This window comes from Eucyclogobius newberryi, unplaced genomic scaffold (assembly GCF_026437365.1).
Source record: "Eucyclogobius newberryi isolate DKJ021-1_F unplaced genomic scaffold, fEucNew1.0.hap1 SCAF_8, whole genome shotgun sequence".
Classification (NCBI taxonomy): domain Eukaryota; kingdom Metazoa; phylum Chordata; class Actinopteri; order Gobiiformes; family Gobiidae; genus Eucyclogobius; species Eucyclogobius newberryi.
This window is the reverse complement of record NW_027316500.1, coordinates 15,264,344-15,278,274: the sequence shown is the minus strand read 5'-3', so window position 1 is coordinate 15,278,274 and position 13,931 is coordinate 15,264,344. Positions and strand designations below refer to the sequence as shown.

Genomic DNA, 13,931 nt, shown 5'->3' with positions numbered 1-13,931 from the left:
AACACTGACCTCCCTCTTGATGTACCAGACGCAGAACAGAAGCCCTCTTTCTATCTCAGATAAACTGGTCTTTGCAGAGTCACTGCTAAAAGCTCTGTCATAGAGACAGTGAACTACCTGCCCTCACTCCCAGCTGTCTGTGGCTGTGGGACCTACACCTCGCAGTCTAATACACCAGTGGAGGTCGGGCCTTGGTAATTATTAATCCTGCAGTAATAGCCAAGGATGTGTTCATCAGCGCTACTACATTTGTATCAACACAACCACTTTAACATGACCTCATATTAGACCTGTCCCGATAATTCGTACTGTATTATGTCATTCAATAAATGATAATTTCAACAATATTTATCATGTTATCACGTGGTACAAGTGGGTAATTTTTCATATATTTTAAGCTATAGAGGCTCAAACAAATGCTTCTACTTCTATGACAATTTATAAATCCTAAATAAGAACTTAAGTGTTTCATTCCATTTATCGATTTCAGCTCAGGTTTTCCTGGGATTCTCCTGGTTTAGAGTTACTGTGTAGTAGTGGGAGTAGTTCCAATATTATTGCTTATCATAGCATTTTTCTGTAGCACTATATCACTCTTCAAAATGTGTTATTGTGACCTCATATAAAACTCTGGAGTAACAGAAGTGAATGACAAAGTTCTTACCTTCTTCTTGAGGAGCCTCTTTCTCCGGAGAGGCAAGGTCTTCAAATCGAGCAAAGAACTTTTTGTCTTTTTTCCAGTCAAATATACCTAGAAAATCAATAACCACAGAATGTACAGTTAAGATACTTTAGATAATGATTGAACATGGATTATGAACGTATCTGGTCTCCTTGGAATAGTCATCAGTGCACATCATCTCAAACTGTGTTGTGCTAAAGCTGAATGTATCATAAAAAACTTGTCTCTCACCATTCCATTTAGCCCTAGAAGTCACAGGTTGCTCATCTCTTAAAAAAAAAAAAAAAAAAAGAGAATATTTTATTTTAATTCCAAGTGCATGGTGCAGATGCTTAAACCAGTTATAAAGCACACACCTAATAATTTTCAGTTTCACTTTACGTGGAGCGTTCTCACAGGCTTTCACTGCATCTTCCAGTGTCATTCCCAGTGTGCATTTGCCGCAGATATAGAGGATCTTATCGTTGGGTTGGACACTGCCCTCTTCACTCGCTGGTGAGCCTGGCACTACCTCAAGACAATAGATTCCCTGCCATTTACTACCGATGCCTCCAGTCAGCTTTATTCCTGCAATAGACAGATTAAAATGGAGCGGATTGTCATTTGTCATGTGTAAAATAATAATAATAATATATGTGTTCCTACCTAGCTGTCCTGAAGGGGTTTTATACAGAACTATGTCTGGCAGGCTGTCACATGGAGGTGGAGCTACCAGGTTTGTCACTGCTCTCCCAATGGTCATACTGAGACGTCTTGGAGAAGATCTGAGTATTGACATCGCAAATTCATCCGATACACTGGTCACATCGTGCCCATTTACCTATGGAGACCCAATATAAGTTAGATATAGTTATTGAAACAGAGAAGCATTAGTCGATTCTAATTTGAATTTTATACCATGACTAGACGGTCTCCTGCTCTGAGGCGTCCATCAGCCTTGGCGGGGTTGTCCAGTATTTCTTGTATGTAGTAGCAGTTGTCCAGTTTGCTTCGTGTGATTGTGAATCCAAAGCTACCATTCCTTGATTTTGTCAGGATCACCGAGAGTTCAAACTCTTTAATTACTCCCTAAAAAAAAGCACACATTGTAGATAACGCTGACTAGCCAAAAGCATTTATAACAAAAAATAAGCAAGATTAAACATTTCCACTGTATGAATGTGTATTTGCTTATCTATTTGAGCTTTACAAACAGTATAATTCATGGTTAAGTATGTGATATATCTGTAGATAAAATGAAAAACTATTTTATGATCAACATTTCTGTATTTGTCTAATCAAATTACAAAAATGTCTGTCATAATCTCCTATTAAATTAAACTAATCATGTAAAATAGAACTGTAAACGTCTTCAAACTGGGCTCTATCTGATATCAAACCACCTTTATTCTTTTATTTCATGACATTCTGAGGTTAATCCCAATTTCTCCATTGAAATCACATTGCGTTCCATTTTACATTTACCTCCATTCTGGAATTTAGAAGGTTTTGATTCACATATTTGCCTATGCCTCAACAATCCATAACACTTGTAACAGTTTAACTGCCAAACTATATAACTTCAGACAAAGATTTACCTTTCTTCGACTCTCTTCTTCCTCCTCATCGTAGTCATCATCGTCATACTCCTTTTTTCTTTTCTCCAGCTCCTCTCTCTGGATTGCCGGGGGCAGGGGGGGCAGCGGGGGACTGGTGCTGGGTGGGACTATTGGGATGACCTGAGCTGTGATGGGAGTAACAGATGGAGGAGGAGGCCGAGGCGGAGGTACAACTGGTCTGCTGCTTTTTCGTGAGCCCTTATGGTGACTTGGAAGTAGTCCTTGTTGAACCGGATGGTGTTTGGCTTTGGGAGGTTGTGTTGTAAGCGCCCGCGCTGGGTGGGACAGAGAGCATGTGGTTGGTGTGTCAGATAAAAGGCTCAGTGGTGACATGGTTATCCCAGGCATATGAGAAACCGTGCTGGGGTTGTGCATGCTTTGATGTGTAGAGTCTGGGTTTTCTGAGCTTTGTGGTGAGGAGTTTGGGGCTGGGTAAAGAGGCATACTGGAGCCAAGTCTGTGGTGAGGCTCCAGGGTAGAGCTGATGGTCAAATACTCCTCATCTGCCATTATTGTCAGGCCGTTTCCCACTAGACAGTATGTCACACTCCCGTCTGCGTCCTCTCTGATTCCACTGCAAAAACACAACATGACATGAAAGTTATATTTCAATAGTTTAATTTCGCTGGTTGTCAGTAGCTAATAAAACCCACAATGATGAAATATTGTAGCCCCCTGTCAACTATTGGCTGTTACACTAACGTTAATGATCTCAATTTATATGGCACTTTTACCCCTCAATTGTACACTTAAACTTCTCCACATCAAGGAACCAGCACAAGTACTGTACCACAACAAGCTGTCAAGCCAACATGAGTTTCCCATGCACAAAAATTGGCTGCCATACAGATTAACAAGTTCAATTGAATGTACATGTTGAACGACACTAAGGGCGAGTTACCTGGTGTATACAGAGTCAGAAGTGCTCTTAGGACAAACATCCATGATCGTAACATGAGATCCTGTCTTTCTCACATCTCTCTTTATCACTGTCACATTGCACTCTTTCGTTGGCTCTTCTTGGTGTTGGTCTGATGGGCCTATTGTTGGTGTGGCTTCATTATCCACTGGTGATGCTGGTGAGGGAGGTGAGAGAGGTGACGGGGGAGTGATCGGAGAAGGGGGTGAGGTAGGACAGTTGGGGGGCGATCGAGGTGGTGGCGGCACAGTCACATTGTCTTGTAACCCTAGTGTCGGGTTCTTCTCCAACTGGTTGTGTGATTTATCCTCTTCTTTAGAGTTGGACTGTGTGAGTAAAGAAATGTTGGCATCAAACTGAAATTTCAAGAGCTGGCTATAGTCCTCTCCCAGGCGGATATCCAGAGAGCGTGACCGAGTCTCACGTGTGGGGGCAGGACTCTGCAAAGGACGCAGAAAGGCTATAAAAAATAGTGCTGTGTATAGAAAAAATTTGTATTTCTATCTCTTACCAATGTATTGTCATCTACATCGCGCAGTGCCCCAGAACCAGGTCTACAAATAAGCAGGTGGACTTCAGACGGTGCACCACGGAGCAGAAACAACACTCTCTAAGACAAAACAACAATAATAATAATAATGATTAATTGTGAAATAATTAATATCTGTTTATTAGCTTACAAATTACCTGTGTGTAAAAAATCTAATTGTTACTAATAATGTTTATTGACCTGATAAAAGGATTATGAACAAGAGATGTCTCCAAGGTCAGTGATCTAATGTGGGTCTTGCAAATAAAATGTAAATCAATGAAATAAAACACATAATGCTTACTTGGTAGGAAAGGTCCTTGACAGGCTCATTGTTGACAGACAGGATGACATCTCCTGCATGCAGCAGGCCGCTCTCGAGAGCTGGCTGCCCGGGGAACAGGCGCTTTATGCGGACGAGACTGCCTCTGTCCGACACAGAGCTCAACTGTGTGATGTAGAAGCTGAAGCCCAGGCCAGTCAGACTCTTTTTCAGAACAACTTCATGAATGTTGTCTACAAGCCCAAAGAAGAACAAAGTTAGGGAAGCAAAATGTATCACAATCAAAATAGCAAAGGCTGCAATTATTAAAGTAACATAATGCTCTCAGCAAACAACAAACATGTTCAGATAGTCATGAATTCATCTTCAGTTCTTATTTTAGTTCGGGATGCACGGTATATCGCAACTGTTTCTGTATCACAATATTGGCACAATCAATATCACAATAAACTAGATATACTGCAATAACACAAAGGTATTCATCTGACAGAAATGTACTGTTTTTATAATGAAAACCTTGAAAAAGGGAGATTTTTATTCTTGATTCCTTATTTCTTATAAATTATGGTTGACTTTGTCTGGGTTAGACTAATACATTAAGGCATGAACATATTTGTTTTAATAGAACTGAAATGATTGTGTCAAAAAGTATATAAAAAAAACAGTCATCATTTCTGCAATAATTTACAATATCGTGCAACCCTAGTTGAAATTTCACATCCTAATGCTTCTGGACGTATTTATGTTTCTAAAATGTTTCTAAAATTGCTCAGGCCAGGTTTAGGAGCACTTATACATAATCTTAACGTCTTATGTTTTGAATAACAACCATGTAGGGCATTTGGATGTTAATATATTTTGTTAGTGACAGGTACAATACCAAAAGTACATTGTGATTTGAATCATACAAAAAGGCTTCTTGTCGAGGTGGCAGTGTGTTCCTTTAGGGGCAATAAACCGCAGCTTGGAGCTTTTAGGCATGTGGTTTCGGGGGACAGAGGCAGCGTCAGCTCTGGATGTGTCTGACAGCAAGCACAATGTAGCTGTCAGATGACTCAGGCTCCTCTGGGCTTCTCTGCTCTGTGTGTGCGCTTCTAACACTGTCTGATGTTACTGCTAGCATATGTGTCCCTTGCTGTTTCCCCTCACCATCAGTCACAAAGCTGTAGTCCTTAGCTCGTCCGCTCAAGGTCGTTTCCTTGGAGACGTTGGTCCTGGGGGGCTGTGTCTGTACTGAGGGGGGGCAGGGTGGGTCCGGTTTAGGCTCCAGGACTATTGTGGGCTCTCGCTCTAACAGCAGGCTCACCACCTACAGTGAATCAAGAAACATCATTCCAAGATGTCACATTCCTTAATATCTGTAAACCTATATGCTTAAGTCAACTAATCACTACAAATGAAAACACACATTTTGGCAGCTCCCAGAAAGAATTACTAGACTTAAATGTTAATTAACGTTGTACTGTATATCAAAACAACAACCTCACTCATAAATTACAGGGTTAGAGTGCCACATAATGATATAATTAATTGTGCATTCACCTCTCCAGTTCTCTTTAGGCATTCAACGGCCTGTTGGTGAGTCACGCCCCTCAGGTTCGACCCGTCAACCTCCAGCAGTCTGTCACCTGTCACATTCACAAAAACAGATTGCATCTTCATTAGCAACATCAATACAGAAACCACTTTGTGTCTGTCAGCGATGATGGGAGTGTCAATAGAAATAAAAATCACTTCTGCTCACTGAGGCATTAACCAAAGAGACAAAGCGTCATACGATATTACTTCAGTGATTTAAAGTTCTTGGAGTAACAAGTTATAGATCAATTAGATAAAAGAAACGAAGAGCACACTACAACACACATATACAACGGATGAGATAAATTGACCTATTTGAATGCGGGCATCTCTTTCTGCAGCTCCTCCTAGGACCAGAGTCTTGATGTAGATGCCTCCATAACGTACATTGGTGTTTACCCCTCCCTTTGACAGAAAGACAGTCACTGTACATTTCAAAAAGGCTGTATGATATTTTCTGTAGCACAGAGTACATGGAATATACTCACTGCCACACTTATACCGAGGCTTCCATTGGCTTTCTTCAGCTCAACTACAAACTTCTCACCACCTTTTAAACTAATTATTGATGGAGAACGTGAACACATGTCCTGAAAGAAATAGACATGGATAATAAAGATGAAATACATGTACATATATTGAATATTCTTAGTATTTAGTATTTACTGGCTATGAAAATCAACATATTATCTAATTATTACCATCCATCCATCCATTTTCTACCGCTTGTTCCCTTTTTGGGGTCGCGGGTGACTGGAGCCTATCCCAGTGACTTCGGGCCTTAGGCGGGGCACACCTTGGACAGTGGCCAACTTGTCGCAGGGCAATCTAATTATTATCTATCTGTTGTCAATATGTGCCACATTTGAAAATGTGCGTAATCTAATTATTACGCACATTTTCAAATGTGGCACATATTGACAACAGATGCATGCTGTCTATCTTGACCTTTGCCCTCTAAGTGAATGTACTGACTTGTATGGAAACGCTCTGACCTGGGGGTCATGGATGCGCACAACAGGAATGTGCAGCCTTTTGCTGTGCTTTGGTGTTGCCATGTTGGCGAGGGTCATGGCCTCCTCCAGCTCCTCCACAGCAGGACGGTACTCTGTCCCGCTCAGTGTGGTTTGGGAGCCGAAGCTCCTCTCCAAAGCCAGACCAAGGCTGCTCTGACTCAGTGAGCTTGCCCTGTCCTTGAGGGTTTCTGTTGAAGCACCGCAGAAGGGAATACAGGACATTACATCATTACTATACATAGCAATAGCTTGACAAGGATTTATTAACACATATCTGGCTCTGTGAACTCGCTCAAAGGGAAACCAAAGAACTCACGTTTTGGCTGAGAGACAATAAGCTCAACCTCATCGGGACTGTTTTGTAAGATGGCCGCTGCCTCGCTGAACGTTACCCCTTCAAGACTGATTTTGTTCAAGGAGATTAGACGGCCACCTGTGATAAGAAACAAAATATGTTCAGTATTATTATAATGATTAATTATAATTTTCAGGAAAGAACAGCAATAGATAAAAAAACTTTTGAGAAACAAATAAAGAATTCACACAGCAAATTAATAGTATTCTCTGTTATTAAATTGTAGATATTTTTAGTTGTTATTATGTAATTCTTATTGCATTTTATACTATGGGAAGTTGTGTTTTTTATTTTCCTTCGTTGTTATTAGTTACCTGGTTTTATCCGCCCATCTTTGTCCGCAGGTCCATCAGGCACAATAGAAGCGATGAAGATCCCGAGGTCAAGTTTACCTGTATTATCCTCTCCAACAATCACAAAGCCTGAAACAGGACCACAGAGGTGAAACAATGTGAAACAATTTAACGTCTCCACTCTACTCATTAATATTGCACCACGTTCACTGCAATTAAAGCTAAAAAACTCACCAAAGCCAAGTTTGGGATCCTTTTTCAGGGCCACACACACTATCTCCCTTTCTGGTGTGCTTCTGGTGGGCGTGTCAACTGTACAGAGAATACGAAACAATGGAAGTTTGTTTCAACTTTAATTTAAAATATAATGAAACTAACTAAAAGACAAGAGGGGCAAAATCTGCACTTAAACCTAGACAATAATGAGACTATAGTGAATAATTTACCTCGTATTGACGAGGCCTCTGAGTCTTGCTTCTGCAGAGAAACATTTGACATCCGTCTGGGTTCAGTAATGCTACAACAAAAACATAATTGTACATGTCCCTCTGATATGTGCAGTATGTATTTAGCACCATATAGTTTATTGATAGATTCGGTTGAATACATTCATATTGTTAAAAAGTACCTCCATGTTCTCTCTTTGACATCGCTGGCGTTTCCAAGCTCGACCTGTTCTTTGTTCAGCTCGCGGCACAGCTCTCGCCTCATCTCTCTTTGCTGTCGGAGTCTAGCCTCCAGTTTGGCAGTGATGTTGTCGCAGGACTTGGACAGAGAGTCTGCTTGGCCAGGAGTCAATCCCACATGGTTCAACATGCCCTCAGAGCATGATATCTGCTTCAGTCTTAAGTTGCGAGCTTGGTATATTGACATATACTTATCCACATTCTCATCTAAATAAAAAGACAATTATCAGATTTCTAATTTGTATCTTGGTATATTTTGATTAATTACTCTATGGCAGTATACAATTACTGTACCTGGAATTAGGCTGTGGTTAAGCTGCCTTGATGTCATCTCACTGGTAAACTTATGTTGAGCGGAGCAGAGGTTAAGAAGGTACTGTGCTATTTTAGAGCTCTCAGTCACAAAGCCATGTTTTTTACCACTAGGTCCTCCGCATTCAATAATGAGTTTACGGCGCTAAAAAACACACACAAAATGTCACATATTTGTTTTAAAATGTCATGTTAATTTTGACTGGAATTGAGTACTTCATTACCCCAGTAGATATTGAGTCTGTCTCCCTCCAAAGGAAACGTCTGGCAACAATACGAAGGTGGTTTTTCATCTCATACACAATAATCCCTTTTGCACAGACGCCTAAAACCAACTCGCCCACCACAGGCCGCTTTTCTCTGCCCACTCGGTGAAACATGACACCGTACTCTGGGAGCTGCTGGCAAATCTGGGGAAATAAGTATCAGTACATTAAAATAAAATGAAATCTGTGAATATTTTACATTTGCTCACAGTACTTTTCTGTCTACCTTAAGATATTCAGTTTCAGCCTCCTCTGGCAGCATCTGAGCATGACTTGCATGAAGTCTTGGCAGCTCTTCCCTGACACTGGGCAGAGCCAGCTTTTCTAGCATTCTCTTGGACACGTAATGTTCAGGTTGGTAATAATTCCTTCCATACAACTGGAATCACAAGCACAAACCAAGCACTGATATTTAATCCAATCTAGTTAGTTTATGCAAGTACTGTCTGTGTTTTCTACCTCTGGCATGTAATCCCCAAACTCTGCTTGCAAAGCCAGAGCTGCCAGGAAAAGGCCTGTTTCCTCATTACAATAAACTCTGTCCTCCAAAATGTCTTTCCGCAGCTGCAAGTAATATTGGTGACGTGTCAGTTTGTGCCTGAAAAACAGACAATATTTTAGAAATACATAAAATTATAATATTATGTGTAGATGTACTTACAAAATAAAGCTGATGTCATCAACAAAAAACTTGACTCTTAAAAAGACCAAAAAAGAAGAAATCTGCCCTTTTTTCCAACTATCCGGAGCAACTTTGGAGATTTTAGTTTCATGGTCCAAAAAGAAGTATTCATCATCTGCAGGAATATATATTTATATACTTGTATCTCTGTAGTTTGGTGCATCACACACACAAAATACATCTAGACTTACCATCTATGAATGCAAGACCAAAGTAGAAATGCTCCACTAAATTTGCATGGGCCACGACCATGTCAAACACATCTCTGGATTTGGATTTGATGTCACAGCGAACTACCACATAATGTCCACTGGGAAGCACCACACTCACTTCTCTCTGAGAGGAACAGGAACGGCCTTTTTTCGACTGTCACACACAAACACATGCACTGAATAAATCAAGAAACGTGTTATATACCAAAAAATGTAAGGTAGAATTACCACGATCGATCCTGGAAGCTCTAGAACAACTTGTTGCTCATCGGACATTCTGATAAACTCAGGACCTAAGGACTAGTGATAAAAAACAAAATCATACATGAGATAAAAGCTACTCACATAGATGTTAAATGATTATTGCATATTATGATGATCTTGTATATACCTTGTTTTTCCTTTGGCTAAGGCTGAGCGAGGACTCACTGAAGGTGATGGAGGGACTGTGGGACCGTCCTGAAGTCTTGGGCGAGATGTCGTGATGTGGACTCCTTCCGATCCAGCTGCTGTTACTCTCCCTGCGCAGAACTCCACGGTGCAGTCTGCAACACAGGCGAGTAACAGTTTCAAATTTACAAAGAAATTGTCCTGCTACGCCTTTAAGTATAAAGTAAAAATGTGACCTGCACATACCTGTCTAGTGAAGAGTGGTACAGAGGAGCTGGAGAACTTCTTGGTCTTTTTCTCCAAGGTCTTTGTGGTAAACTGCCTAAGATAAAAATACTTTTGAGACACTATTTTTGAGACAAGGACTACTATCATTATTTATTAAATATTCTACGCAATGCAAAATTTTTTTGCTATATATCCATCATATTCTTACTTGACTTTGAGTCTGAGTCTGTTGAGTATCTTCTCCCTTCAGCAGAGCTGTCATTAAAGTCGGCAAAAGCCCCTCGCTTTCCTGTGAAACAGGACAGCATTAGCTTCTGCTGCTCTTTTGTGCTTCATAAAGACTGAGATGTTTCAATTTTGAACACTCTGTCAGACTATTTAGCTTAGAGTGCACAGGCTCAGCCTATTGGCTCTGGCACCACCTTAATCCCCAACTTGCTTTAGGCTAAGATCTTAATCCTGTTGACTTGCACATTGTCTTGAATCAAACGAACAGCAACGGTACTTTCTTTTACCTCTTTGTTATTACTGTTTGTGTAATCACATCTAAACAATATATACTGCTAATGATTAAAATCTGCCACAACTGCTATATGCCATAATCATTTGAGTGCTCTGTATTCAACTGAAAAAGGGACAACTCACCATGAAGTCTCTCTCTAATCATTTGACTGCGGCCGCTCAGAGGAACATTACTGTCTGTCAGAGAGCCATTGTCCTGCAGAGAGCACACTTCTGTCATTGTTTGATAGAGACTAGTGTAGGCACCTGTGGAGGAGTTACTGTTTTTTAAAACTCACCGAATCATGAAAGACCTCCTCCACCAGCTGTCTGATCACTTTGGTGGGGGATGGCAAGATGGAGGTTTTATGCTGAGATTCACATGCTTCCAGGACAGAGTTTAGATTAATCCTGCGATGGGACACGTCCTCACACATGCTGAGGAGCAGGCTGTTTAAGTGGTCACTCAACTGGACTGGCTAAATGAGGCAATGACAATTACAGTTCAATACTAAGTAGTAATATGTCACTTACAAAAACTGTATTTGCTTTTGTCTTACCTGATTTTGAGGCAGGTGAAAATCAACTGACCAGTAGAGGGTCATGCCGAGTGAGTACACCAGCATCTGTGGACAATACAGAGGTTGAGATCAGGATATGATACATTAGATTAACACTTCTCAGCCACAACTTAAACCAAGGGCAGGTTGTTCCTCATTCTACAAATAAAACACAAATCTTTTTTACTGTGATGAATGAGGGATTACACTGACACTGTTTTACTGTGACTTTCATCGTATTAGCATACAGATTCTGGCAGATTTTCCATAAAATGCATGACAGAATTAATATTGAATCTGTTTCTGAACCCTTTGGCCTATAAAAAAAAAGTGGCTGTCCACTGTAGTTTTGATCTCTGTAAATCTGTCATATCCGTGGTAAAAGGCTATGGACAGGGTAAAATCTCACCTTCATTACTATTTCAAAGCTGAAGCCAATATCACTTCTTATGAAGTTAAAAGGTCCAGATGGAATGCATGTACAACGTCTAATTTTCTTCTATTGAATCTTATTTTTTTTATTTGTAGGTTTTGTGTAGATATAATGATTCTTCCAAGAATGTTTGATTTAGCAATTAATATACAGGGTTACAGCGCCCAAAGGATGTTGGACATGTCCAAATTGATAGCTCCATTTTGTCACATGATTGACAATATGGAATAAATTAAAAGTAGAAAAAAGCCCCCACAGTTATAATATTAAAAGCAATAATTTGAATATATCCTCCTTCAGCCACTAGGTGGCACACATGCACAATTCCTTCAACTAAAATGCTGTAGCAATTAAATTAAATAAAGATTCAATACATTTAGTACTGTACTTTTCTTAGCCCGGAAAAAGCTAAATTAACTTAAATTTATATTTGCATTTGAACCAGTATTCAGATGTGAGCACTGACCCTTTCTGTGGCAGGTTTGGTGGCACCCGCTCGACCCTGGAGCATTTCTGGAGCAGTGAAGGTGGACACTTCATCTGAGACGCCACAGTTCTTAAAGGCTAAGGTACCAGAGGCCGACAGCAGCAGAGAAGTGGGGCTTACAATGTAACACATGTTGTTTTGACCTGCAAAATAAAGAACAATTTCCTAGTAAAGTCCCACTAATTAAAGCTGTGTAAATGACTGCCACTCTTGCCTTGACCATAGTGTTTTTTAAAAAAATACAAATATCAAACATACTTATAAGTTCACATACCTTTATAAGCGACATCCACTAAAGACTCTGCAGTAGCCAGCAAAAGGGACCAGACCTCCTCCTCCAGCAGAGGGCCCCCTCGAACCTCTAGTACTTCAGCTAATGTCACAAATGTGCTGCTCATCCTGTACACATTTCCAATCTGTGCCAATATGTTCTATAACGTGGAAGAGGGAAAGATATTACACAAAAATTCAAATCAACCACTGTACTGTAGGTCAAAATAGCATATGTCTATAAGCATTTACATTCATTTCAGTATTCCTGTATTCCTTTCAGTTCAATTAAAGTTATATTCATTGAAATCAACAGTGCTATGTTGCCAGAGTTAATTCTCTGAACTTTCCACGAAATGTACCGTATTTTCCACAGACTCTTAGGTTATAATTAGGGTTACTGCATCTTGGTTTCTCAGACCCTCCCACTTTGTAATAGGCTTTAACGTCACCTGTGTCAACAATCTAAGTTTCTTTTCATCCTCCTCTGTTTGTTAAATACAGAGAGATCTATTTAACTCAAAATACTTAAGAAATAAATGTAGCTGTAGTATTCAACTCTTCTTTTGATTGATTCTGTGATCAAACATGTTCTTTTTCATCTCTATCTCACAGTCAGCTTAAGTTTGATTTGAGGAATTAATGTTGTTTAAAATACTAAACCCAACCTCTTTGTGATGTTAGTTTTCAGTTTTTAAACGGTTCATATTCATATTGAACAGTGGTTATGACAGAAATGTAAATAAAGTCTTTTAATCTCATATAAGGGATTCTTGTCTGTGTAGTGTAAAGGTTTAGATGATAATTATGCCTATGTCTTAGCACTCTTGTGTGTAACCATGTTGTGGTCTGTGTTACTGTGCAGTCTGACCTTTCCCGATTCATCTTTCACCAGCAGCATCAAATTGCTTTCTATCACTGCACTGCATTTAAGTGAATCTGACCCTCGCCATTCGTTACTCTTGACCCTATTGTGTTATTGCCACATATAGCCTACTGTAAATCCTCTATACTGACACTTGCCCCTGCCAAGATGTACTTATTTTCTGTAAGAAGAGCCTAAACCTAGAAGCTATTCCAGACTTGGGACACACTTTACCTGGGTCTCACTATATATCATATACATTTCACTGGTCACTCACTGTCAGTGTATAATTCAACTTTTGCAACAAACATAATAGACTAAGCATTCAACAGCCGTCTCTGTACTTACAGGCCTTATTATATAGTAGTAGTACTCAGTCAGTCCTGGGTAATTTGCTGCTAAATTGCCTTATGGATATATGTCCCATCTGGATGCACATTTCCTTTTGCATCAGATCACTTAAATAACATGTATGCATAATAAAAAATAGCACTTTCCTGTAAAAGAAAATGGAGACTAGCTTAAAGAGAAAGGTATTACCTGGCAACATATGTAATCAATGGCTGCGGTCTGATCCTTTGTGCTGTCTTCAGTGTCCCATAGTAATCCTGGGCTCTGGGACTGTGTTGCGATGTTCTCTCGGGGAAAAAAACACTGCTGGTCTCAACCCATCAGTCCCTCGATGACATTAACAGACCATTTAACAGACCATGGCGCCCTTTCCCTCTGCTCCATCACCACAGCCAGATGAACATTTCAAACTTTTTCTTTTTTACCCCCCCACCC

The 13,931-nt window shown here is 40.1% G+C and overlaps 1 protein-coding gene across 15 annotated transcripts in view; it reads right to left on the bottom strand.

Moving 5' to 3' along the window:
- The window catches only part of ptpn20 (protein tyrosine phosphatase non-receptor type 20), an 18,717-nt gene extending 6,283 nt beyond the window's left edge, over positions 1 to 12,434 (bottom strand). For all 15 annotated transcript variants that reach the window (XR_011925326.1, XR_011925327.1, XR_011925328.1 and 12 more), the window contains exons 1-34: positions 12,285 to 12,434; positions 11,990 to 12,153; positions 11,091 to 11,156; positions 10,830 to 11,009; positions 10,675 to 10,747; positions 10,238 to 10,318; positions 10,048 to 10,123; positions 9,803 to 9,956; positions 9,640 to 9,711; positions 9,391 to 9,565; positions 9,179 to 9,314; positions 8,977 to 9,115; positions 8,744 to 8,896; positions 8,476 to 8,661; positions 8,234 to 8,396; positions 7,882 to 8,146; positions 7,700 to 7,770; positions 7,488 to 7,565; positions 7,275 to 7,382; positions 6,922 to 7,038; positions 6,585 to 6,793; positions 6,078 to 6,179; positions 5,901 to 5,994; positions 5,554 to 5,639; positions 5,161 to 5,320; positions 4,033 to 4,244; positions 3,711 to 3,809; positions 3,182 to 3,639; positions 2,260 to 2,854; positions 1,580 to 1,750; positions 1,328 to 1,502; positions 1,039 to 1,249; positions 914 to 951; positions 665 to 751 (exon numbers count right to left, since the gene is read on the bottom strand). Coding sequence is in view for 11 of the 15 variants with exons in the window: in XM_072436267.1 (XP_072292368.1) it covers positions 665 to 751; positions 914 to 951; positions 1,039 to 1,249; positions 1,328 to 1,502; positions 1,580 to 1,750; positions 2,260 to 2,854; positions 3,182 to 3,639; positions 3,711 to 3,809; positions 4,033 to 4,244; positions 5,161 to 5,320; positions 5,554 to 5,639; positions 5,901 to 5,994; positions 6,078 to 6,179; positions 6,585 to 6,793; positions 6,922 to 7,038; positions 7,275 to 7,382; positions 7,488 to 7,565; positions 7,700 to 7,770; positions 7,882 to 8,146; positions 8,234 to 8,396; positions 8,476 to 8,661; positions 8,744 to 8,896; positions 8,977 to 9,115; positions 9,179 to 9,314; positions 9,391 to 9,565; positions 9,640 to 9,711; positions 9,803 to 9,956; positions 10,048 to 10,123; positions 10,238 to 10,318; positions 10,675 to 10,747; positions 10,830 to 11,009; positions 11,091 to 11,156; positions 11,990 to 12,153; positions 12,285 to 12,408 (5,278 nt within the window). In the remaining 4 variants the exon portion in view is untranslated. The remainder of the gene's footprint in view (positions 1 to 664; positions 752 to 913; positions 952 to 1,038; positions 1,250 to 1,327; positions 1,503 to 1,579; positions 1,751 to 2,259; positions 2,855 to 3,181; positions 3,640 to 3,710; positions 3,810 to 4,032; positions 4,245 to 5,160; positions 5,321 to 5,553; positions 5,640 to 5,900; positions 5,995 to 6,077; positions 6,180 to 6,584; positions 6,794 to 6,921; positions 7,039 to 7,274; positions 7,383 to 7,487; positions 7,566 to 7,699; positions 7,771 to 7,881; positions 8,147 to 8,233; positions 8,397 to 8,475; positions 8,662 to 8,743; positions 8,897 to 8,976; positions 9,116 to 9,178; positions 9,315 to 9,390; positions 9,566 to 9,639; positions 9,712 to 9,802; positions 9,957 to 10,047; positions 10,124 to 10,237; positions 10,319 to 10,674; positions 10,748 to 10,829; positions 11,010 to 11,090; positions 11,157 to 11,989; positions 12,154 to 12,284) is intronic.
- Positions 12,435 to 13,931: the final 1,497 nt, after the last annotated feature.